Genomic DNA, 24971 nt, shown 5'->3' with positions numbered 1-24971 from the left:
TTTTAGTAGAATACTTGTATAATTATGAAATACACAGACAAGTATGGACTATATACTTAAAGTAGACAAAATGGAAGATATATTTAAACATAGACTGATAGGCTGATGGATAATGCTATTAGGTTTTCGAATGATGGAATGCGCGGCCTCAGTGCCGCAGCAAACAGCCGAGAGAGGCGGCCAGGCAAAGAATTGTGGTCATGAAGGAAGCGGGACTGGCTAACGCCGGTGCTGCATTGCAGCCCTCCTCGCTGCAGGTGCAAATGGTCTGCTTGTAGCCCTCGTTGTCGGCCGTGAAGCAGGCATTATGCATTTTCTCCTGTATCCAGCCGCAGCTACGCTCGATGCGCCGCTCCTCATTCACTTCCAGCTGAATGATCGTCTTGCGGCAGAACGCCTGCTCATCCCCCTTGGGCGCACAGTCCCTCAAGAATTGATCGTCCCGCTGGGCGCGTGGCGTATTCACCACGAGGGTGGCGCAGTCCTCACTATCATGTGAGTTGCACTGGTGACAACGCAGGCCGGAAACTGAAAATGTAAATATTGAAGATATGAACAGTCAGTAAAAACTAGAATTGAATAAAAGGAAATTATGCGACGGGTGTAAGCTACTGGATAATGCCCGCCCACATACCAATCAAAGTCTGTCCCTAGACTTTTAGATATTTATTTAAAGTGGAAGCCAAAGATTCAAGAGATAAAACTCAAACTAAATAAGATGTAGAAATGCATCTAGAGGAAAGATATGGAATGGGTGTAACAGAGCGCTTAACACTCGGTCTCGGTTCCAATAAATTTGCAGCGGAACTCCACTCATTAGGTTAAACATTTGTTTTTTTTTTTTTCTTTTTAATCTTGCACTTTAATATTAGATTACTCTGCAGCTAGATTTGCCTTGCAGCCTTGATTAGAATAGAAAAGCAATTTGTCAGCGATACTTCAACGCGCATGTAGAGTAGACCTTTTGAATGGCATGCCAAATGCACCACCCTTTTCACATGGCCAGACATTTTGACAGCAAATTATTTTATTAGCCCGCCAAAATAACTGAGCCACCTGAGTGACTGCCTGACTGACTGGCTAAATCCAGAGGGCTGTGCTGTCCTGTTCTGTCCTGTCTTGAGTTGAACCTACTGAAGACTTGGCTAAATAATTGCATGTCAACTCCGTGCACTTCTTGTTGAGTTTCTTATTCTGTTGCTATTACCGCTGACACGCAACAGAACACAAAAACTGAAGCTAGACGGAAGATGGCCTCGGTATTGACCTTTGCATACCCTAGCTAAAGCTTAATCACAATTTAATCCAATTAATTTTATTTCCTGGTTAGCTTTGAGATGAATTGTTTTTAAATACTCTTTAATTGTTTCCAATGAATTCTGCTTAGCTTTCTAATTCTCTGTTTGCATCTCTCAACCTTAAGTCTCTCTCTCTTCTTTTCCCGCTCTCCTCTATCGCTGTGTCTCAAATAAGATTCCTGTCTTCATATGTCTTTTCCTCTTTCAAAGTTTTCTTAGAAACTAATACACTCTTTCAACGAATATCAAGTTACCTCAAGAGACTTGACTTTTGGATTAATGCCGTTTAACGTGGCGTATGCGCAACTTTTTGTTGCTTCTTACTTTGTTGGTAACACAAAGTCCCTGACTTTTGGCCTATGCATGGTCGGTGTTGCCGACCGTTTGATAATTAAGCTGAGCTAATAAAAACCAGTTGCCATAAAAAAGGAAAGAGAATAAAAGCATTGAAAAAGTACAGTACTTTGCATTTTAATGTTGGATTTGTAATATTAGATTCGAGATATCGTATCTGATATTTGCATTTTACATTGCACCTTGCGGCTTGCGGTCAACTTAAGCTTCAACTTGTAGCGCAGTGCGCCAATGAAACGCGTAGCACTCACACAACACAAAATATAAACCCTCTGAACACTTAGTCAGTATATAGAACTATATACATATATATACACATATTATATACTTAAAGATCCATGATCATATCCAATAGCACTAAAGAGCTTTAATGACTTAACATCCTCAACTGTGCTGGAATGTTGCGTGGGGGAAGTTACATTTAAGTGGTTCACAACGAAGAGGCAAAATACATAAACTCCATCCAATTGAGCGTGGTGCCTGATCTACTGTGTACATATAGCAATATGCAGGCAAGTATATTATTATTATTATATTTTGAGCTATGTTCAATTTTAAATACATATTTTCTGAAAATCTTGATACTGCGTCTAGAGTAAAGGAAACATTTTTAAACTCTATTAACTTTTACAATAGAGTAGATAATTTATAATTTCCTACAGGGTATAAAATAACTAGAATCTTACAATTTTATTTACAATTTGAGTCGAAGAAATCTTTAAAAGTTATTTTTCATGTTTTCCATTTCAGCAATAAATTTAAAAGAATATACGTATTACATGGTATTTTGTAAACGATCGACTCTTAATATATCAATTAATTTTAACTTGTACAGGGTAATTGCATAACTGTCTATCAATCAGAGATATTTCAGCAATAAGTTGTTGGTTAAAATGAGTTACAATATGTTACTGGGTATCTAACAGTCTAATAATCAATCTCATTAATCGAGCAATTGACTTGCTAACACCTGTTCGGGTGTCCATTTTCCCGTTACACATTTCACATCAAAACGACAAACACCAAAATTAATTCTTATCAAATTAATTAAATTGCTGCTTTGTACACCCTATCTATTATCTAATAAAGAGTGTTGCGAGCGTTCCACATGAATGAATTTAATTGAAATGCCGAAAAACAAGATTCGAGCTGATTCGTAAACGTGAATTGGCTGAATCAATTAATTAATGATTGAATTAATTAAACAGCAAATCCGATATTAGGTGAATGAAAGACGATGCCAATTAGAAACTTAAACTGCATATGATTAAACTAATTATACTGATTTGCCTAGCTTAATTAGTGATTGTTTAAATAGTTGATTGATTTACGATCAATCCGAAATATACGACTAAACTATGTTTTTTTTTTTTTTTTTAAATCGAAAAAGTGGAAACCCTGGGTTATATTACCCTTAATGTCAAGCGTATAATCCTAGTAATATTCTCTCTAATTGCAAGAGCACACAACTATAAATCATTTACCTGATAAGAGATTAGCAATAAGAGCGATTATCACGATGTAGGCGAGCGTCTGCGACATCTTTGTTGTTGTCAGTGTTTCTAGGCAGCTGACTTCTCTGCGGCGAAGTTGTTCCAAAACTATGTGAATGATCTTGACTCTGTAAAGTCGTTAGCTTTATCTTTAGATTATCTAAAATGCAAAGTAAGCAAAATGTGTAAAAAAAAAAAACTATTATAAGCAAAATAATCAAATGAACTTGGCTTAAATATACCCTGTAAGTATTTAGAAGAAATAAAAGATATCCTTAACAAAAAAGAACCTTAGATGGCTACCATGTATTTGCAGTTACGAAAAGAAAATTGAATATTTGACTCGAGGATAGCCTTAAAGAGTTGATAAAAAAGATAATGACAAAGAATTCCAATAAGATAAAAGGCGAATATGGGAGATAACCGTGAACTACACAAATATCGCGATACTTTTCAAACACACCTCGTGGGTCCATTCACTCAATATACCCTTTTATTAACTTTGAACAGGGTAAAACGTATAATTGAATATGAATATATTTACAGATTTATTTTACAATCTGGTTTTTGTTGTTCGTCTAAAAGTTGATTAGCATACAGTGTTATGCATTTGAATTAGCAAGACTGTATTTGCTTGAGAATATATTGATGATAAACTGTTAAGCATTATTAAACATTCATTTTCTATTCAGATTTTATTAGCATTATTAACATTTTATGCGATACACTTTGCACTCAATTAAACGCCGAATTTCGATTAAATTTTTCAAATACAAATTAAAAACTCACAATATTTTAATATTTAAGAAATAATAGTTGTGAAGTCACGAGTCGAACAACTTGACGCGCTCAACGTCCAGATGAATCTGAAAACTTGCGTTGAGTTTTTCAAAACAAAATGATTTGGAAAACGCGAACATGAGAAGTTAAGAAGAATCAGACAGCAGCCAGCAGCGAAGAGAGCCTGAGAGAGAAGGCAGCTGAGATTAACTTGCGTGTGAATGCATGCATGTGTGTGCGCATGCATAAGTGTTTGTGCTTGTGTGTGTGTGTAAGAGAGCAACATTGAATGACAACAGCAGCAGCAGCAGCAGCAGCAGCAGCATTCATGAGTAAGGGCAGCTGAAGAGTGCAGCAATAGTCGTAAGAAGCAAGCGAAAAACTTCCGTTACTTGATCGCCATTAAGCTTAGCCCAGGGTAGGCATGAGACGGGGCATGAGCATTGGCCGTGAAGGTTGCCCAACGGCGTGCATTGATAACGCGCTGTGGATTCGATGCATGCTCGAATTTCTCTCTTACCGAAAAATATGTAAGTCAAATGAAGCGCGCGTTTTTTTTTCGAACTAAGAGCCGCTTTCAACCGGTAACTATCAAACTATGACGTCACACTGAGGCAATACCTGCTGTACACTATCTATTTGCTTACACTAATTATTTATTTGTGTAATGCAAATGTTAAATACATACAAATAAATTACAAGCATTCTTTGTTCAAACTATCAACAATCCATCCACCTGTTGGTCGCGTGGGAAGGAAGGAAGGAATTAATAGTTTATTAATTATTTAATTAATTAATTACTTAATGCCAAAATGTGTTTTATTTTCTTAATATTAATATGAAATAAAATGTATGTTAATCCATATACGAATATATTATGTATATGCTCTTAGGTAGTTGTATATGATCCAGGGTATTAAAGCATCACATAAGATAATTACACGATGTTATATTGTTTCTTTTAGGTAATCATTTATACATTGTTTAACGATGTTATTGACTGTGTTCGTTGTCTGGCTTGATTTGTTGTCTGTGCTTTGAGTTCCGAATGATACGGAGAGCGCGCAACTAAACAGTTTTATTTGTGTTATCAGTGGTGTGTTTAGCTAAAACTGGTATACGGCTACCAAAACTCAACCACTGTGGTTTCATCCAGCTTAAGATCGAGGCCAGCTCGACCAAGTATCTCGGCTTGCAGAGACCAACAATTCAAACCAGTCGGCTTATCAAGCACAGTTTAGAATATTTCAGATTTCATATTTAGTTGTCTTATTTTGTTTTGATCATTTAATATTATTTATGAACTACACGTAACGTTTATACAATTACTTAGATAGATATTTCTGTAATGTTTTGTATTGTTTACTTGTTGATATTTTGTTGCTATATTATTTTTAATTTTTTGCATAAGTAATGGAATTTTTCTGTAGACAATCACTGCTTAAAACTGGTTCAATTCAGATCTCGCATAAATGGTTTCTGGTGAATGTATTTAGCTTACCATTTTACGTGATACATATATGTACTTATGTATGTATGTTCAAATATAATACAACAAAACAAAAACTGTTTACGAATTGAAATATTAAAACTGTTCAACAAAATACAATTGTTAAATATTTTTACCTAAATAATTGTTTAATAATTTTCTGACTTTTCCAAACATTATCTGATATTTATTACTAATATTAATATACTCAAAAATTCATAAACTCACTGATTTATTATTGTTTTGATATTCTTTAAATTCACATAAATATAAAATTGTATATTCTCGTTCTTATATTGAGTTGGTTTTAGATTGATTTGCCTAGTGTATTGAAAAACAACTGAGTCCGGGGCTTGGCTCATTGAGGTGCTCAAAATTAATATTTCGGTATTTGTAAGCATTTGGCAGCTGGAATTGCCGCTCAGCGTAAACAGCTGATCTATCAGATTCCCATACATACACACACACACACACACACACAACCTCCGTCAGTCTCAACAGCTTCAGTTAATGTTCATACACACACAAAAAACATATTCTTCGATACGTGCTTGTATTTGTGCTTGGTTTGTTTGTTCAAACCGGTTTGGTTTGTTTTGATTTAGTATGTCTGCGAGCCCGTCTCATTGTCGCCGTCACACAAACACGCCTACGCCCACCACCACCCATTAGTTTTCCCAACCCAATATTGTCGCAACATCTCAGCATCATCTTCAACACGCTCTTAATGCTGCGTGACGCAATGCTTTGAAGATTAACTGCAAAAATTTCGGTTCTTTGCATTAATAAACGCCGAGATTTACTGTGCCAACAACAACAAAAACAATAGCAAGTGGACAGTATGTGTATATGTGTCTGCCCAAATGGGTTCAATGAGCTGCCGAAAATAAGGGGAATTTTAGCCTAGCCATGCACACGTAAGGAACCAGTATTTTAAATTTGCTGTCCGTGAAGAGCTTTTAGCTGAAAACACCACATCGGCAGCTTAAAAGCTCTGCATTGGAAGCTTATGAGGCCACACGCGGCGTATGCTTAACGCACGTAAGCTGAGACAACAGTAAAATCTCTGTTGACGAACAACTAATAAGCTAATAACAAATTAACTTGAAAAACTTAAAATTGACATTTAACATTTGAATATTTGTATGAGTTTTGTAACCGTTCTTCCTAAGAAGGCTTTACTGTACAAATCTGCTTTGTCATATATTTTGATTATGCGTACTTCATCCCTAGAGTGGCCAAGCCTAGCATCTAAATGAAAGTGGTAATGAAAACAATTGATGTGTAGATAGATGTGCGACAGAGATGCAACACATGCGGACTTCAGAGTGCAAGCGAGATAGCTGCCTAAAAGGGCAAGGCACTGCCAATGATAGAGATGCAGATGCAGATTGAAATTGAGAGTGGAATTGAAATTGAAATTTGGATTGGAAGAGCTCTGTCATTTTAAGAGCAACGCACGATCACAAAAAAAAGAAAAGAAATGTGTGTAAAATAAGATAGCTCAATTGGACGGCGACTCGAATGACTTGATATGTGGATAAGCAAAGGAAATTTACGATTAAGCTTAATTAATATGTGGGGCCAATTTGTGCCTCCAGCAAATACTGGACTAACTCAAGGCAGGCGCATAAAGTATGGAATATTTTTAAGGTGGGGCTTCAATTAAATATGTTGTTGATAAATATTAGAGAATTACAAAAATAGCACTAAGCATTGAGGGTGTATATATAAATTTTAACAAATACAATTAATGCATTATTAAATTGATTGTGTTATACATAATACATTAAACAAATAAAAAGAGTAAAACCGAAACAAAATACAAAGTCAACAAATGAATTTAATAATTATTAATTTAATTTAATTAATTTTATCTTAATTTCCTGCGAATAACAATCTGGCAGCGCCTGCACGATTCCTGCAAGAGCGCGGGGAGTGAACAGCAGAGTCGCTTGTGTCGCTTGCTCTCGCGCTCGCTCTCTAAAGCTCAAGCTAAAGCTTGCCGGGCATTAGCCGCTGAATGGGCTGCGATGTACAGTGGGCCAAATTGGCTGAATTATGTATATAATCTAATGAGGCAAAGGAGCCCTAGTAAATGGTAATTGCAGAAACAACTGTTAATAGCAGCGCCTACCGTTAAAAGTTTATGATTACAACATGGCCAAGTCGTTCGCCCTAACTTGACGGTTGAAAAGAATTATGATAACTTTCTCTCATCTGTAATATTATAACACCTAACAGCCGCACTGTTAACAGCATTTACATATGTTATCAATTTGAGTTGTTAATGTTAAGCAAAACTTCTTAAACTTCATGCACTTACTATACTAACGAGTTTTTGCCAAAAAAAATGTTATGAATGACCCATTGTACTGACGCTGCAGCTCTGCAGCCCTGTGCCTGTAACTATCTGACCGACTTGCTCATCTGCTCATTCGTGCCACATTTGTCGGGCAAGCTGCGTCTTTCAGTTACAGTCGCTTGTTGTCGCTTCAACGTTCTCGTTCTGTGACCGTGCGCCCTTCTTCAAAGTGTTGAAAATTTATTTAAAAAAAGAAATAATATATATTAATAAATAAGAAAATAACTGCCGACAAGGCATACCGAAAATCGCACTAACAAATAGAAAATAACAAAATCTAACCAAATTATCGACGTGTGTTTCATATTATTCAATAAAAATAAATATGCAGTACCTCTATGTGATTAGCGCGCTAATTTTGGCAATTGTCGTGCAGCAAGGTAAATCCCTAATAGAGCTCCCTCCATATACACCCTAACACACACACAACCAAGCTCCAATTTCAAGCTCAACCAAAAATAAGATGAACAAAAATATAGGGGAATTCGTCTGCACGATTTTGACGATTACATAATGCGTGCGCGATGGAAATGGAAGTAGGGGTTGCAGAGTCAAAGTCAGAATACGGTTAAACGGCAGAGCGACCGTACGGGCTATTAGGAGAGGGGGCGTGAGAAAGATAGATAGAGAGAGAGAGAAAGCTAGACGCCTTGACGCCGCCTTGGAAGCCGGTCGCAGTGGCGCCTTTTTAGACCACAAATCCAGCTGGCAAACTGACAATTGCAGTTGCCCAAACTGCTAACACCCATACCGAAAGGACAATCAATCGTATACAGTAAAAACTAATTGTAACGTACATCCACTACAATTATGAGCAAGAAAAAAAACTACTCTAACAATAAATACCACCACTAAAACCGTTGGATAAAACTCAAAAGTATCTTAGCATAGCTGTCCTCGACTGGAGTCCTCTACTAACAGTTAATAACTAGTTTTATCCGTTGCTCATTATCGCATTTCATATCATAAAAAAAAAAAGAAATGAAATCTGTTCAGTCACATCTTAATCTGTCATTTCCTTCCTTCTCTTAACTGGATGAAATGTGTGCAAGCGTTTGCTTGCGTGTGTGTGTGTGAGTGTATGTGTATGGGTGTGTAAATGTGTGCGTATGTGTATGGGAACGCAGGACATGCGCAGTCATGCGCTCTATTTGCCAGCCTGTCACTCGGTTAGCAGGCCTGGGAAGCTACTGCAACAAGACCCTCTTTGAACTCCCTTTCTCTGCCCACCTCCAACCTCCCATTCCGCAATCGCCTGCAAGTCCTCAAATTGACTCACTTATATAGAAGAGAACTAAGGTCGGCTGTAGCCGACTCTGTCATACTCGTTTTGCATTTGAGAATTCTTTTCAATTTATTAAGAAATATATATACTATAAATATTTTTATGTTTATAAATTTATCTTGTTCTAGGACATAAATTATTGCAGATCTATTTACTTTAAATAAGTAGTGAAAAATTGAGCATAGCTTCCAAGATTATACTTTGATTCTTAAAAATGTCTATATACTGTTCACTTTCTGAGCGGGCATCTAAAGACATATCAAATCAAAGAAATGATTTTATATTCTATAGAAAGTTTTATAGTTAATATACATAGTTTTCTATAAATATGAGACGCGATATACGTAGATAGATATACATATATTGATATAGATTCATCAATAAAGACCGTAAACAATCAATGCAATTTATATCGATTGACTGCAATAAACTATATTATATTCAAAGCGTATAAACAATATAAATTTATTGAAAAGTTGGAAAATATTATACATGAATTTATTCGAATATAATATATACAGCTAGCTATATAATATTCTGAGTGGTATTTTTAATTTTGTATCATTAATACATTATAATATACTCCATTTTTGATAAAGAAATCAATTTGGTTTACTTATTTATTTATTAATCGTTTCGTTATAATAGCCATGAAGGTTTTTTTTAGATATCATAAATTCTATCGATTCTATAAATAACTAAAATATCTTCACGAGCTATTCCCTTGTACTCCTATGAGCACATCGAATAGACTATGTATGTATGTAAGGAGCTACAAAGAGTTATGCTTTGTCTTGACTAGACTTCGTTGAATTTTATGAACTACTTTTTCGTGTCCATTGTTTGATGAGCCACTCAAAAAAAAAAAAAAAAAAACAAAAACTACACAATGGGTAGCACTTACTTTTGTCTGACTTATGTAACCCATTTAGGGGTTGAGCGAGGAAGCGCAAGACAGAGAGAGACTCGAAAAAAATGCACAAGTTATGAAAGTCCATTAACATGAAACTGATGAAGCTGTTGGAGATTCTAATTCTAATTAGCAACTGGCTCTCAAGAGCCTAACGACCAGACACTAATGGAGACGCCGCTCAGCCCCCGGCCATGGGTTGCATGCAACGTGTCAGTTTTTTAGCATTCGCATTGCATCATAGAGCGGGTCTATTTATTACTATAATACCATATATATAGGCAGAGACGTATGTTGATTCTTTGTGGACAAAAACTAATCGTATAATGCGAATCTCGTGTGGCGTGTGACGACCTTAAATTCAATTTAGCTAAGTCAACGTCTCAATCTACAGTTTCGAGCTTAGATTTATTTACACTTGGTCACTTTTTGGTTTTGTTCAACAATTGAGGTTAGGCATAAGTGAGTGGATCCAACTTGATTGCAGATAGAAACATTTCCTAATTGGGATTAGCAGAATGCGGTTTTCAATTCAATTCAATTCAATGAGAATTGCAGAGAGAGGAGGTCTGTTAGAGAGGAACAGAGAAAGACAGAGAGAGAGAAAGCGAGCTAGAAAGAGACAGATCAAAGTAGAGTAGTTATAAAGCGAGAGTGAAAGAGAGACAGCGAGTAGAGAGAGAGAGACCCCGAAAGACGGCGAGAAAGAGAGAAATAAAGAAAATACAAAGAAAAGCAACCATAGGCTTAGAGAATACAGAGAGGGATGGAAAGAGGAAGAAACTCTGACACATTGAAAGAAACAAAGAGCGAAAGAGAGACGTAGGTTTACAAGCTGGCTTAGCCTTATTCGCGTGACGATTCCCTTACCCTATACAAATCATTAATTTCAACCAGTTTGTAGCAGTAATTGTATATTCCTTTGCTTTCAGGCGTTGCCATCAAGTGTTTCGTGTGCAACAGCCACAAAGACGCCAACTGTGCACTAGACATACCGCCAGACAACTTGCTAAAGGACTGCCAGGAGGATTACTCATCGCGCGATCGTGGCATACCCACCTATTGTCGCAAGATCACACAGATCATTGAGTTCTCTGTGAATAGCCGTGAGTGGAAAATTGTGTAAAATATGACCATCAGAAAGCTTACTGAGACTTGGTTCTTGTCATTGCAGTGCCTCCAGATAGCCGTGTGATACGCACTTGCGGTTTCCAGAATCAAACATCGACCAATTATTGCTATCAGCGTGCCGGCTTTGGCGGCCGTCAGGTTGTCTGCTCCTGTGATACGGACAATTGCAATGGCTCCGCCTCACTGAGCGGCATCTCTGGCCTAGGTCTATTGGCCACCGTGGGTCTGCTCCTGGGCGCCTGCAAGTGGTTGCAGCGTTAATCCGTTTTCGTTTAGCAATTGTCTTTCTTTGTTTTTTCGATTATCATTTTGTTTCCAAACCAAACCTATTGAGTTCTGTGTCAGCTATAATCATTCGAATAGAAGAAGAAACCACGCCCAGCTGCTTCAAACTCGGGTAAGTCGTTATAAAGCTGACCCAATCGAAAACTAACTGAAGAAAACTTATTTTCTAGCTTCGTTCCGAACATAAATACATTCTATTTATTTACCTCTCAATGTCCTATGGCAAAAGCTTTATAATAAAAGAAAACAAATATTTGAACACTCTTTGATTGTATATAAAAAAAAAAAAAAAAGCAAAATAATTAAAAATTGGCCAATAAATTAGAAAAAAATAATATAAATGCGAATTTTGAAAACCAAAGTATTAAATATTTAAAGTAAAAAATAATAAAAACAAAAACCTACCGCAGTTTAAAAGAAAAAAGTATTCGAATCCCACAATAAAATGACAAAATATAAAATTGTTGTAACTAAGGCTAAAAATATATTAAAGACGAAAGAAATGAAATTTAAACAAACATAGTAGTACATAAAAAAAAAAGAATAATAATAATAAATGTTAACACACCTTTGTCTGAGTTTCCTTTTTTCTTATTTTCTTATGAAAATTTTCTAAAAAATTGAAAAGAAACCGTAATAAATGCAAATGATAACATAGTCCAGTTTTTGACCTCTAGGCTAAGCTAAGCCCGCTTCATGGAACCCAAACAAAGAAATGGAATCTAGAAAAACAACAACACACACGTAACCAACTGCCAAAATATATATACACATATATTTAAATATAAAACCACTCATCATCCGTCGGGAATTACTGAGCGCAGCGATGGATTTTTGATGAATTTGGTAGGCAAAGCTTTTGTCCACGTGCTGTAGAATCTCTAGAAGCGCTCTCTCTCTCTCTCGAGATTGCTAGGGGACGAGTTTAGTTCAAATTGTAAGCCAAGACAAAACCCAGTTTATGTTTTTAGTTAAGATACACTCCTCTCAAACGCAATATTTGTAATGCAAACAAAATTTTTAAAATGTTCAAACGAAAATCAATAAAATAATAAAAAAAAATTAATAATAATATGTGTATATGTGTGGTATTCTTTTCTATTTTTCTTTTGGGCATCATGACCTTAAATCATAATATTACAAAAGTTGATCGCTTACATTTATAATTAAGAGAATCGGCTATAGCCGACCAAAACTTTAAACTTAGCTTAAAACAGGCTGAGAACGGACTGACGTGCTACTAAAACTGTCGACAATGACTGCTAAACTGTGAAACCGGCATTAGACTTTATATCTACTGTTATGCCGTTATGTGAACAGCGGTACAACAAAAGCAGGCTAAAAGCTGGCTGTGCATGGCTCAGGACCACAACACTTATAATATGCACAGGTTGTACCACCTAGGCATCCACGTGCACGACACGCTTTAACGACAGGTAGCAACGTTTGGTGGAGAGCTCATGATAGCCAACTGGACCGCGTTCGCAATCGGCGCAGACTAGAAATTTGCGTCCATCCACAGTGTGGGAGAAGCCAATATTTTCGAATGTCATCATATCCTCGACCAGCCAGAAATGACGCAGGGTCTCTGTGTTCAGAGAGTCAGATTTACTATCCTTCTTCTGTACCATTAGCGGCACGTTCACCTGCAAACATTTTCATTTATACCGAATCAACCATGTCAAATTTATTACTAGTCACATACCTCTTGCTCACAGTAGCTCGCCTCTTTGGCTTTTAGCATTAGGCTGTTGCAAAATTGACATCGCACATTCGTTCTGTTTTTTTCGTTTTCTATTTGGTCCGCAAAATTAGCTTCGTCTGTCATTTTTTATTATTTTGTTTCTTTCGTCTATAGTCTTCTTCTTCTAGTGCACATATCAGCAACGATAACAATTAACAGTGGCTGCTCTGTAAATAACAGAGATACCATCGAATCAAATACTACTAAAAATAATAATTTTCTTATTTTAAAATAGTTAATTCAAGAACCATTAATTTATTTATACATTTTTTCATAAAAATCAAGCTATTCAGTCATTTTAAAGTCTTTTAACTTAGTAGTTGGTCACGTTCGAGTACCACAGAAAATAATCGGCAACGCATTCACAATAGACCTTTAACATAACTATCGAGTTAAGTCGATAGCGCACTTGTTTATTATATCGCGCTGCGCATCCCAACGGTCGAAGCAAATTCAAAATATTTAACTGAATCATTTTGAAATGTGTGAAGCTAACATTTGAAAAATGGTTCTTAAAAGTTCAGACTGTATTGTTAGCTTTATACGTTTTGTTTGAAGTATCAATATTTTATAAGAAAACGGTACGTACAGTGGTAACCACAAATGATGAACAAGTACGCGTAGAAAATCAAATCATTTTTATTTTAGAATTAAAACTATTTGTTTACAACTTTTTTAGAAACAGGTCTTGCGAACCGAATAGAAATTGAAACCTATCGATAGACGGCTCACTTAGGTTCGCTAGGCCGATACTTACACACATCCTAGGTATCGGAAGAATGTACGGTACGCCGTCGCTTTCGTGTCGCTGCTTCCGTTGTAGTTGTTGCTCGTTACAAAAGTTTTGTTCGGCTGGGCTTGCAAGTGAGTAATTACTTTTGACAGACCAGTACTGGACAATGACGATCTGCAATACGTAAAATATTCGATTAATTACATCAACTTGACAATTGTCATTCAGGCTGACAATTTACAGTTTAAAAAGAAAATTAATTCCGAGCAGCTGGCCGAAAAGCTAATCTAGAAGTTTTTTTTTCATTTTCAACTGTTTTATATTTTTATTTTTTGTTTTATCACTTTTTTTGGTCAATTTTAAATTCAGTTCAATTTAAAGTGTGTGTTGCTTGGTGAATTTGCTGGAATTATGAGTAGCGGCTACAATGCACCTCTATATCATATACCCGTGGCCGTGGAGTCCCTCTGCCAACAGTCCATGTACCAACAGCACACCTATGTGGATCGCACTCGTATGGCCATAACGGATGTTTTCGTGCAGGAGCATGTCTCCCAGAGTTCCTGGACAATGAGCACACCACCAATACCGATACGTCCGCCCGTATTCATACAAACCGGGCGTGGTCATTACATGGGTGGCAATGCAGCACCACCGCCAGCAGCACCACATCCACCGCCACCACCACCGCCGTCGCCACATCGTCCATCCATGCACGGACGTTTCACATATATGTCCATGCCGGGTGTTCAATATTATGCCGCCAGCTCGGGTAAGCTATTGCCAGTTAACATAAATTGTGGATTCTTCTCTATTGATGAAGCGTTTCAGCCTCAATGAGCTCATTTGGCCAAATGTATATGCAACATTCAGCAACGGCCTCGGCCAATATGGGCGGCATGTATGTGCCACAGTATAATACAACATACTCCACACCACGTCCACACCATCAAACCAAGGATAATGCATGTCAGACCCGTATTTTTGTCAAGCGCAGCTGCGATGCAGCCACACAGACAGATTTAATTGGCGATGCTCCGCCAATAGTCAAGTTTAAATATCAAGCAAATTTAAGCGATAGGTAAGTATATATACTATAGTTTTTCTCTCTATATATATTTTTTTAGCACTGCACATTTATGTCCAGCTTAGACCCATTGCGTTTCAACCTTAATACTATCCAGCTTTTATTTAGCTTAATTTTTGTACATATTCTGCTCCGAATCAGTCCGTCCAACTGTCCCATTATCTGTATTTATGAACGTGTCGATCTCAGAAAATACAAGAGGCAGAGATTTGAAATTTCTTTTTGTAGACCGGTGTATATCAGGCAGGTGTAAAGAAACCGATAGCTATTTTGCTATCGATCTTATAGAGCATCAATTACAAGCATACACATTCTTGAGGTAATCGGATTTATATATCCATCATATATGTCTCTCCGTATGTCTGCCTGGGTATTTGTCTTCTAGTTTAAATGTCTAACTAAAGAAGATCATTTAAGTTGTTTGTATGTATGCAGGAGAATTCATTTGGTATCCATATTTAAGTAAAGCGAAGCTAGAATGCTTGCAGCAGCAGAGAGTGTTCCCATAGGTCAGATAAAACTCAATTGCAACGACCCCCACCTGACATTTGAGCGCGACTGAGTAAAATTGAGCTAAAGTCGCCCTATATAAAGGGCAGCAGCTCCAGCATTTCTTCAATCGTCAATTGTGCAGTGCAGTAAAGTGCAGTGAAGTGCGTGTAAATGTTTAATAATTGTTTAGCTGAGCATTAAAGACTTGGAGCAAATACTAGAAGAAATATTTGGACAAATTACTTAGAGGACATGCTTTGAAGAAATATTTATAAGAAATCGTGGAAATACTTAGAGAAAATTATTATAAGACATGTTTCGAGGAAGTCTTTAAGGCAAATACTTAGAAAAAATGCTAATAAGATAAGCTTTGAAATACTCACATAGATATACTTGAAGGAAATAGTTACTAAGTGCAATTTATTCTCTATATATATTGTGGCCCTATACCCTCTCTAGCTTCCTTTCACAGAGTAATTTGGAATTTTTTTCAATACATTCTAGCAGCAAGGAGTCATCGACTAGTCGCAGCTCATGTGAAAGCAATGACTGCTTTCCAGGCATTCTGCAGGGCGAACGCCGCAACTCGGAGATTATCCTGCCCATGCAACGCTTGCAGGATATTACACGCATCTCGCTCAACGGCAGCGACATTGCCGAGCGCCTGGCCAATGCTCATCGTCAGCGTCCGTGCTTCAAGAAGATGGATACATTGTGTGCACGGCTCAAGCAGGATCTCTTGCGTCCAGATAGTGTACTGCCGAATATCAATTCGCAGGGCATTGCCTGGGCTGTCAAGGATTTCATATTTGTATTCACACGCATTGTCAACTCGTGGGTGATCCTCAAGGGCTATGTCTACAATACACCCGATGGCCTCAACAAGATCAAGGATGAGTTGCCGAGCGGCTTTATGGCCGCCTTCGATAACTGGCAGCTTAGCACATTGACCATTGTGGAAATGATCATCAAGTCGTTTGTTAACTTGGATGGCATGCTGCAGAAGCAGAAGAATAGCTTCTGCAAGTTGGACATTAGCAACAACTGCAATAGCAGCGGCAATGGCAGCAGCAATGGCATTGATAATAGCAGCGATTCCAATTCAAGCAATAAAACTTTGAATGGCACCGAACCTCCATTGCCACTAAATACTACATTGCATCTCACCAATGATAATTTGCGTGGCCCGAGCGCATTTAGCACACCCTATAACAGCATGAAGAGCGATCACACTGTCAAGAGCGAAGACACTATAGACAACAGTTGCAATGAGCCGCCGATGCCGCCACAGGAGCCACCACCACGCATGGGTGGCCGCTCCAAATCTGATTTGAATTATTTGTACACCATGATCCAGGATTCGGAAGAGGCGCAACGCTGTGTTAATGCAAATGGCACGTATTTGAAAACCGGCACCTATACGCCGCTCAAGAAGGATGCCAATGCATCGCCACCACCGCAGAATGTGCCCAATAGCTGGAGGTCCACTGCTCAGCCTTTGTATGCCCGTCAGCAGGCACAGCAACAATATCAACAGCAGCAGCAGAATCAGAATCAACGTCACCATCAACAGTACCAGCAGTCTGTACCGTTCGAGCAGCTCAAATCTGCGCTCAAATGTCAAACACCCAAGCTAAAGACCCCACAGTGTCGTCACACCGATGCCAAACCCTATGCCACACTCATGGGTCGCGAGATGTCGCGCAGATTGTACGAGCTGAGCAATCGCATTATGCAGCTGCAAAATATTGACCGTTTCTTCCAAAAACAATTTACACGCAACTATGTGAGCTTATACATATTATAATTCGTTCTTTCAATATCATCCTAATGTAATTAATCTGTCCTTTTTGCAGTATCCGTACTTCTTCGAGCGATGCCAACATGAGTTCATTGATGTGCGCGCGATTATCCTGAAGTGTGAGAGCGCAACATATCAGCATATTTATCAGGCCATACATGATATGCGGCGTATTATATATTTGGTGCGCAGTGATCTGAAGGTATTACCCAAATTTTCATATCCACTCCAACACAAACAAACACACTGGTTTCTGTAATCCTTTGCTGCCTGTTTAGCTGCCGGGAAGCGTATCCAGGATAAGGTATTAGTATGAGTTTGCCATCATATGGACTAATGTACTAATCACTGGTCTCATCGGGCACTAATCTCATATATGCATAGATAACACGACTAATAAGCCATAATCAACATCAACTAATCTCCAATGCACAAACTATTTCATGAATATTCTTGCAGAAGGGAGAAGGGAAAAATTCCCATATATAGAATATATATTTATGTTTGTCATATATATGTAGATATACCATCTTCTGCAAGAACATTTTAGCTTCGGAATTTCGAAGATTATTTTTAATTTTTAATTTCAAATTCTTATGCTAAAAACCTTTCAACAGGATCATACCAACATGGACTTGCGTCTTTATACCGCTCTTTATGAACGCTCGATCAACGAGATGCTGGCCAAGACACCATATCATCCGAAACAATTCGAGCATATTACAGGAGAGCCGGGCGAAAAGCTGTTCAACTAGACAATTTAAATTCCGAGTTCCCCTTTTTTTCAATTCCGTTTTCTTACCACTTTTAGGTGGAAGTTAATTATGAGCGTCGGTAGCACCAATCATAGCATAGCAAAACATTTTTAGGCACATACGAAATTCCTAATTGCTGTTAGGCTTTCTTTTTTATGAATTGAATTGTGCAAGCTGAAGGTTTTATCATAATTAGCTTGCTGAATTGGCAACATTATTTCTAAAATATCTAAAGTCTAAAGTCTCTGTGGAGTATAATCATTGTTCCGATATCAGTTTGGCTTTAATGGTTACAATTTCAAATTCTCCAATTTCTTAAGCAAGCTAAAAGTTTCATAAAACGAAGGAAAGAGTAAACATTTTCTAAGAAAGTGCTAGTAAATTCATACAATTTTTATAGATAAATAATGCAAAACAAAAACGGAAACGAGACAGCTTACAATTTTTGAACAAAAAAATTGCTTAGATACCTTTTTACGAATATTTTTGAAAGTATTTTTTGACACATTTATAAAAAAAAAACTAAGAAATTAGCATGTGAACCCAACTCTAACCCAGAATGCAAAAACATGAGATCCAGTACAGGCAAGCTATATATATATACATACATATATGTAGCCATATAGCCAATAGTTATTAATTTTGTAACTGATCTGTCACATAAAACTCTCATGTATTATATTTGGTATAATATAATAAAACCTACATATACAATCAATATTAAAATTATTGTTTTAAATACTATTTAAAGACTATAAATAAACATATCTCTTATAGTCAATCGATTTTCACAAAGTCCTGCAAACTAATGTCCTGCGCCAGGAGCATGCTGTGGAATAGCGAACTGCGATTAGCCGCCAGCTCGTGCGGCTTGCCCTGCTCACTGATGCGCCCATCGTCCAGTACTAGGATGCGATCCATGGCCTGCAGGCCACGCAAACGATGCGCTATAAAGATCAGGGTACAGCTCTTGAATGCATTTCGCAACGCCTGTTGCATGCACAGATCTGATTCGTCGTCCAGAGACGAGGTGCCCTCATCGATACACACGACCTTCGCATTCTTGAGCAAAGCACGTGCCAGGCATAGCAGTTGACGCTGTCCGGCGGATAGGTTATTGCCGCCACGGTCGACATGGCCATCGAGGCCACCCAGCTGTTGGACGAGCAACGTAGCGGCTGCCGAGTTCTTGATGGCATGCCAAATCTCGGAGTCGTAATACCTGTGACTAGGATCCAGATTCTCGCGCACAGTTCCTGAAAAATATATTATTTAGTCTTGATTGCCCCAGCTAGTCCATTTTAAGAGCGTACCTTCAAAGAGGAAGGGTTCCTGTGTTATCACGCCAATGCGTTCACGCAGCACACTCAATGCCACAGTCTTCAGATTCATCTGATCCAAATAGATATCACCGTGGCTAAGTGGTGCAACACGCAACAATGCAGCCAGCACAGAGCTCTTGCCAGCTCCAGTGCGACCCACGATGCCAATGCGTTCGAACGCCTCCGTTTTGAAGCTAATGTCCCGCAGAGCTGGCGACAGATGCTCCCTATAACTGAGCTGTACATTCTGGAAGCTAAGCACACCCTGGGTGGGCCAGCCAAATGGGGGATCGGCATTGCCCTCGGCATTCTGCTCGGGTTCCAGTTGCAAATACTGATCCACACGCTCCACGGCAACCAGCTCCTGTTCCGTTTCGGCAACGGCGTGCAATAGATCGCCCAGCTGTCCGGTTATGGACAAAGCATACGAGATACACAGACCCACCAACCCAGGATTTATAGTATGCGAAGCCGTTATAGCCGCTATGAGACCAGCGCCGCCCACGAGCAGAGCGCCCAGCATTTGAAGACGCAAAGCCAGCCACTGTTGGGCAGCTGCTGAAGACAATTGCGCCTTGGTGCTCTCCTCCAGCTTTCCTTGGAAATCGCGCTGAAACCGTGCACTGGCGCGCATGCTGCGTATTGTGGTCAGCCCCTGCAGCGTCTCCGTAAAGTGCGTATAGAGCGGGGACATGGCATTACTGGACAGCCGTTTAATGTCTCGAGAGGCATGCCGATAGCGTCGCTGTAGATTCAAATAGATCGGCACCATGGGTACGACAACCAGTACCAGCCACGGCATGGCATAAAGGCTGACACACAAAGCGCCCACCAAACCCGCCAGCTGGGCTAGCAGTATGTTCAGGATGAAGGGCAGCGAGTCATCCACCGTATTGATGTCCGAGGAGAAGCGATTGAGTATTCGGCCCACAGAGGTGATATCAAAGAAATTGAACTTGGCCTGTGAATGAATTAGTAATGTATTCATCGAAAAACAAGTAGGAAAATTAGATATAATACTCACAAACATGACGCGCTTCAAAAGCTGCTCGTGTATATAAATGGCCGCCTTGATGCCAGCATAGGCAAAGAGAAAGGCTCGCGCTAGGGTGACCAACGAATTGGTCACAGCAATCGCAGTGAATATGCCCAAATAGAAACCCGTTGTGTGCGCAGCAGCGCTGTCATTGCCAGATGCGCCGGGTCGTATCAGCTGATGTTGCAGCGTCGTATCGTTCGTATGGCCATCCAGTGTCGTCTCGGTGACCCAGTGCGCCAGCCAGGCATCGCTCAGGTTTCGTGTCAGCTGCATGAGCAGCACAAACAGTAGCACAGTCAACGCCAGTGGAGCGGACACGGCTTTCCAATAGCACGAGAACACATTGCCCGATAAGTGTCCGTATTCACGTGATTCCTCCAGCAATAGGCTGTCCACACTATGTTTATCCTCCTCTGCTGTCACATTAGCCAGCGCCATGGAAGAGCGACACAGCAATTTATTGGCCTCCTCGTCCTCCTCCTCTTCCTCCTCGCTCAGATCAATGCTCTCCGTCATATAGTCACTGGGTCGCAATTGTCCATCCTCAACATGAAGTATCTGATTGGCATGGAAGAACAGTTGCGTGCTCCGCGTCACCACAATGCGCGTCTTCTGCTTCAGCAGACCCAACAGACAGTGCCGTATTATGTGCTTGGCCACGTGAGCGTCCAAGGAGGAGAGAACGTCGTCCAACAGATAAACTGAACGAATACGAAGGGAAATTCATAGCTTTTAATGAATCTCAATAGCAATGAAAACTTACTCTTTTTATCCTGGTACACAGCTCTGGCCAAGGCAACTCGTGCTCTCTGGCCGCCTGACAGCGTCCGTCCATTCTCGCCCACACCTATCAGATCGCCGCCCAGCGTTCGTATATCTTCGTTTAGGGCACAAGCGTGCAGCACCTGCTTGTACCACTGCTCATCGAAATTGCTGCCCCAGACGATGTTGTCGCGAATGGTGGCACGTTGCAACCAAGGTGATTGAGGCACATAGCCAAAGCCGTTGCTTAAGTCTTGGATGCACACTTCGCCATTTACGCATTGCAGTCCGGCAATGATGGCAGTGAGCAGGCTGCTCTTACCTCCGCCCACTGGGCCCTCAATACAGATTAGTTGACCCGCTTTGACGTCCAAATTGATGTCACTGAGTCGAAACTGGGAAATGGTTGTCTCGCTGTCCGTCTCGCTGTGCTCTGCATCATGCACAAAATGTGCGTCTTTTAATTTCAGCACACTGGGCGTAGAATCTCCAATTGCAGTTGTACGCATAATGGGATTATAATAGCTGGAGTAATCCAAATTGGGCACATCCATCAACTGCTGAACTCGCCGTAGGGATACCCATGCCTCGATCAGTCCATTAAGCACCCAGGGAAAGGCGTTCAATGGTCCAATCAGCATGTAGAGCAGAGCAACACTCGTGTAGGTCGTCGACGCAATCAGTGGGTTGCCGAGCAGCACAGAGACCCCAAAAGTGAGCAGGCACATCAGCACTGGTGTAGTTGCCCAGAAGTAAACGCACATTGCATCTAAATATTTGCGCTTGGACAAAAATCGTAGTTCCTCGGTACGCAGTGAACGGATTTTCGTAATAAATATTGGCTCCCAGGCATTGGTCTTGATTTGCTTGGCGCCTTGCATGGTTTCCGTCGTAGCTGACAGTCGTGCATCCTTGGCCGTCATTAGGCCTGTGGAATATATACCAATGCGTTTGGCTAGCCAGCGATTGATGGGTATAAGCAGAGCGGCAAAGATGACGCCAGCCAAGAAGGCAGCGCCTAGTTGTAAATAAAGCAGATAGAGAGTGGTGAACAGCTTGAACGGTATGCTCCAAAAGAAGTGGAAGCTGATGCAGGAGTTGACAATGCGATCGGCATCCGTGGACATTAAGTTCAACATATCTGGACGGGATTCGCGTACACCCCGTGCCTCCAGCGCTTTGCGATAGATGCTATTGACCACGCCCACGCGCATCTTCATGCTGACCATGGCCATGCGCCAATCAAAGTGACAGCCGCACAGCGCCGACAACAAGGTGCTCCCGAACAGGCCCAAGGCATAGTAATAAGCTTTCTGATCCGCCTCTGATCCATCCTGTCGCAACAGTCCGCCCAGTAGCAACGGTCCGGCAAAGCTGGAGATATCCGCTACCAGACGCAACAATCCAATCAAGTAGAACTCGAAACCGAAACACTTGTGCAGCGCACGAAAGACGCTCTGTGTCTGCGACAAGGCCAGATGCAGTCGTTCACTGAGCCGTGTAATGTTTAGCGCGTCGGGCAGATCGAACAAGTCCTCGATGCGACGTAGTTTGCCGGCAACGCCTTTGCCTATGAGCGGCTGCACCCAGTGGAAAACGAAACGCGACAGCCAATTAGCCTCATCCTGGGCGTGGCCGAGCAGCGCCTCATTTAACTCAAAATGGAAATAGGTATAGCGATTGGACAACAACGCTTCCTGCTCGCGATCTCGACTGCCGGCAGGTGGGGCACAGTAAATGGCATTACCCTTCGGCACCATTGTGGCGGCATAGCACAAATCGCACAGTAACGTGGCCAGACTCCATGGCCACCACTCGAAATGACGGCTCGTGCGCAACCAAACGCCATCGAGCACAACGACCGTCAGCCAAAAGACATTCATCAACAAAGGACCACGGTGACTCAGCTTACCATAGTGCCGAGCAGTCAACAGATAACCTAAAAGCAATGTATCCATGAGTCGGTTTGTATTGACAATAATAGCAACATCTTTGTTGGGGGGACTCACCACAGTGAACTACCCACATGATGCACTCGGCGCTGACAACTAATATATCGACGGCATACAAGTCGACGCCTGCTCGATGGAATACGAATATCTTTGATACAGGTAATATGGCCAAAATAAGACTGAACAATATACGCAATGTAAGCATTTGCATCTGAAGCCCATTGCGTATTATCTGATGCGTATGGTTGCCAAAATTGTAGGCGGATATGACTGCAAAAATTGTGTAGACGGGCAACTGCAGCAGTGTTTTCTGGAAGCAGGGCAACAGATCGTTCGTATCGTTGGCAAACGGCTTCAGACCCGTTGGGCAGAAATGTGTCCAGTTCCATGCAAAATTCCAATCAGTGTCCGACATAGTTATTTACTTATTTAACGTGCTCAAACAATGGCGTTTACGAAATTTGATCTTCTTTTCACACAGCTTAGTGTGTTAGTCATCATTTGCGTTAGTCGCGCCGTCGAATAAAAAGAAACGCGCGCGGGACGGGCCTAGCGCATAGCAGAGATAAATGCTTTTGTGAAAAACCGTTTATTGACCAGATTGCGCGTTAGTGCTTAGCTGTCGCCGCTCTTGTTTATAAGTAAGAAACAGCTGGCGCGGCGAAAAAAAATCATATATAACCATCTGCGACGTCCACTCGTGAATGTCAGTATCCGCTAAAGGCGACATAAAACTATCGATGTGACTGTGTACTATCGCTATAGAATGTGTGAATGGGACATGAACATTCATATTGATGTGCTTTTCACTCACCTTTGAATTATTCTAATTATTTATAGTTTTCATTGAATAGGAAGAAGCCTGCTTTAAAGCAAGAAACCTTTTTTTTAAGCTAATATACTTTTCCTGTACTCTTGTGAATTCTAATCCTACATTATAATATTTTCTTCTATAATTTACCCCATTTTTCTCACTCTTTATGCAATTCAAGCAATAGGATAAACTGTCAGCGTTTACTAAATCTTGCCACAATTGATTTTTCGATCTTTTATCGGTACATTCAGTTTGTATCTTTTCATTCTGAACATTTTCAATCAGCTGTTTGTCTTCCTTATTTTCGTTACCAGTTTGCATCTTTTCATTCTGATCGTTTTCAATCACCTGTTTGTCTTCCTCATTTTCAATACCTTCCTCATTCTGTTCGTTTTCATCACTGTCTACTAAATAAATGATATCACTAAAGTCAGAAGTAACACAAGGAAAATTTGGTTCGTCAACTTCCTCATCCTGTTCGTTGTCATCACTATCTACTAAATAAATTATATCACTAAAGTCAGAAGTAACACGCGAAAAGTTTGGTTTGCCCATATGTAAGGTTGGGACTGCATTGTTTCTTAATTTTCGTATACCAATATACTTCTGTTCGAAATGCCTGTTACATATTCTAGCCGTTGTCATATCGAAATTTTCGGGTACATTAAATGATTTAATCCACTCATCCAAAAGATGTCTTTTTGTTGAAAACGAAAATAATGCAACCGGATTATTTTCAGAGCTATTCGCATAGCTCGCACAACAATTTTCTATTATACATTTATAGAATTTACTTTTACGATATTTTGTTCGTCGTCTATTTTTCATACCAATACCTGAATTCCTTACTACGTTTCTTTCCGTCATAGTTCTACTAAAAATTTGTCACTTTTGAAACAGTAAAGATCAACAGTGAAGATCACATAAAAATCGTTCAGTTGCGAGGCCTAGTGTCAACTAATGTAACATATGCGCTTCCTATTACTTTTAAATGGTTTCTCACTTGTATGACCTGATGACATCCAACTAATGCGTCTTTTAAAAAGGGTCCACCTGATCTGCGTATGTAATATAAATGTA

At 39.8% G+C, this 24971-nt stretch overlaps 5 protein-coding genes across 10 annotated transcripts in view; 2 read left to right on the top strand and 3 right to left on the bottom strand.

Moving 5' to 3' along the window:
* LOC115563492 (uncharacterized) lies at window positions 1-4085 on the bottom strand. Of its 3 annotated transcripts, none has more exons than XM_089257822.1 (3): window positions 3935-4085; window positions 3137-3305; window positions 1-528 (listed from the first exon to the last, which is right to left on the bottom strand). In XM_089257822.1, exons 2-3 carry the CDS (start codon window positions 3192-3194, stop codon window positions 149-151), a joined length of 438 nt encoding a protein of 145 aa, XP_089113948.1. In that variant the 5' UTR covers window positions 3195-3305; window positions 3935-4085; the 3' UTR covers window positions 1-148. The 3 variants fall into 3 exon arrangements, with proteins under 3 accessions (XP_089113948.1, XP_089113950.1, XP_089113949.1); XM_089257824.1 differs by having other exon boundaries at window positions 3137-3253; window positions 3935-4059; XM_089257823.1 differs by lacking the exon at window positions 3935-4085 and adding an exon at window positions 3690-3885.
* A 3756-nt stretch (window positions 4086-7841) lies between these two features.
* LOC115563493 (UPAR/Ly6 domain-containing protein CG9338) lies at window positions 7842-12151 on the top strand. The gene is made up of 4 exons (XM_030386555.2): window positions 7842-8159; window positions 10907-11080; window positions 11149-11502; window positions 11561-12151. Exons 1-3 carry the CDS (start codon window positions 8105-8107, stop codon window positions 11364-11366), a joined length of 447 nt encoding a protein of 148 aa, XP_030242415.1. The 5' UTR covers window positions 7842-8104; the 3' UTR covers window positions 11367-11502; window positions 11561-12151.
* A 296-nt stretch (window positions 12152-12447) lies between these two features.
* strat (RAB interacting factor STRAT) overlaps window positions 12448-24971 on the bottom strand; it is a 39044-nt gene continuing 26520 nt past the window's right edge. Inside the window, exons 2-3 of one of the 2 annotated variants that reach the window (XM_089257825.1) lie at window positions 13096-13247; window positions 12448-13036 (exon numbers count right to left, since the gene is read on the bottom strand). In XM_089257825.1, coding sequence (XP_089113951.1) covers window positions 12791-13036; window positions 13096-13218 — 369 coding nt within the window. In that variant the 5' untranslated portion in view covers window positions 13219-13247 and the 3' untranslated portion in view covers window positions 12448-12790. Of the gene's footprint in view, window positions 13037-13095; window positions 13276-24971 lie in introns of those variants that run through there. The other variant, XM_030386556.2, reaches the window with a different exon arrangement.
* On the top strand, window positions 13766-18778 carry mtsh (mitoshell). 3 transcript variants are annotated; one of them, XM_030386551.2, is made up of 6 exons: window positions 13766-13998; window positions 14237-14639; window positions 14699-14948; window positions 15951-17232; window positions 17303-17449; window positions 17865-18778. In XM_030386551.2, exons 2-6 carry the CDS (start codon window positions 14279-14281, stop codon window positions 18000-18002), a joined length of 2178 nt encoding a protein of 725 aa, XP_030242411.1. In that variant the 5' UTR covers window positions 13766-13998; window positions 14237-14278; the 3' UTR covers window positions 18003-18778. The 3 variants fall into 3 exon arrangements, with proteins under 3 accessions (XP_030242411.1, XP_089113940.1, XP_030242412.1); XM_089257814.1 differs by lacking the exon at window positions 13766-13998 and having other exon boundaries at window positions 14099-14639; window positions 17303-17551; window positions 17865-17923; XM_030386552.2 differs by lacking the exon at window positions 13766-13998 and having other exon boundaries at window positions 14101-14639; window positions 15954-17232.
* Window positions 17843-23836, bottom strand: LOC108658602 (ATP-binding cassette sub-family C member 10). The gene is made up of 5 exons (XM_030386549.2): window positions 23135-23836; window positions 21127-23064; window positions 20349-21064; window positions 19316-20285; window positions 17843-19258 (listed from the first exon to the last, which is right to left on the bottom strand). The coding sequence occupies exons 1-5, from the start codon at window positions 23490-23492 to the stop codon at window positions 18780-18782; spliced, it is 4461 nt and encodes a 1486-aa protein (XP_030242409.1). The 5' UTR covers window positions 23493-23836; the 3' UTR covers window positions 17843-18779.

This window comes from Drosophila navojoa, chromosome 3 (assembly GCF_054131105.1).
Source record: "Drosophila navojoa isolate 15081-1374.11 chromosome 3, UAZ_NAV_1.0, whole genome shotgun sequence".
NCBI classification, from domain to species: domain Eukaryota; kingdom Metazoa; phylum Arthropoda; class Insecta; order Diptera; family Drosophilidae; genus Drosophila; species Drosophila navojoa.
Note: the sequence above shows the minus strand (reverse complement) of the source record. Positions and strands in the feature narration are given on the sequence as shown.

Coding starts and splice junctions, on each gene's coding strand:
- mtsh (XM_030386551.2), top strand. CDS start 14,279: ATGAGTAGCGGCTACAATGCACCTCTATATCATATACCCGTGGCCGTG. Junction 14,949..15,950: donor CAAGCAAATTTAAGCGATAG/GTAAGTATATAT, acceptor AATACATTCTAG/CAGCAAGGAGTCATCGACTA. Junction 17,450..17,864: donor TGGTGCGCAGTGATCTGAAG/GTATTACCCAAA, acceptor ACCTTTCAACAG/GATCATACCAACATGGACTT.
- LOC115563493 (XM_030386555.2), top strand. CDS start 8,105: ATGCAGTACCTCTATGTGATTAGCGCGCTAATTTTGGCAATTGTCGTG. Junction 8,160..10,906: donor GGCAATTGTCGTGCAGCAAG/GTAAATCCCTAA, acceptor CTTTGCTTTCAG/GCGTTGCCATCAAGTGTTTC. Junction 11,081..11,148: donor TGAGTTCTCTGTGAATAGCC/GTGAGTGGAAAA, acceptor TTGTCATTGCAG/TGCCTCCAGATAGCCGTGTG.
- LOC108658602 (XM_030386549.2), bottom strand. CDS start 23,492: ATGTCGGACACTGATTGGAATTTTGCATGGAACTGGACACATTTCTGC. Junction 21,065..21,126: donor TGTGTACCAGGATAAAAAGA/GTAAGTTTTCAT, acceptor GTATTCGTTCAG/TTTATCTGTTGGACGACGTT. Junction 19,259..19,315: donor GGAACCCTTCCTCTTTGAAG/GTACGCTCTTAA, acceptor TATATTTTTCAG/GAACTGTGCGCGAGAATCTG.
- LOC115563492 (XM_089257822.1), bottom strand. CDS start 3,194: ATGTCGCAGACGCTCGCCTACATCGTGATAATCGCTCTTATTGCTAAT. Junction 529..3,136: donor TATTGCTAATCTCTTATCAG/GTAAATGATTTA, acceptor TTACATTTTCAG/TTTCCGGCCTGCGTTGTCAC.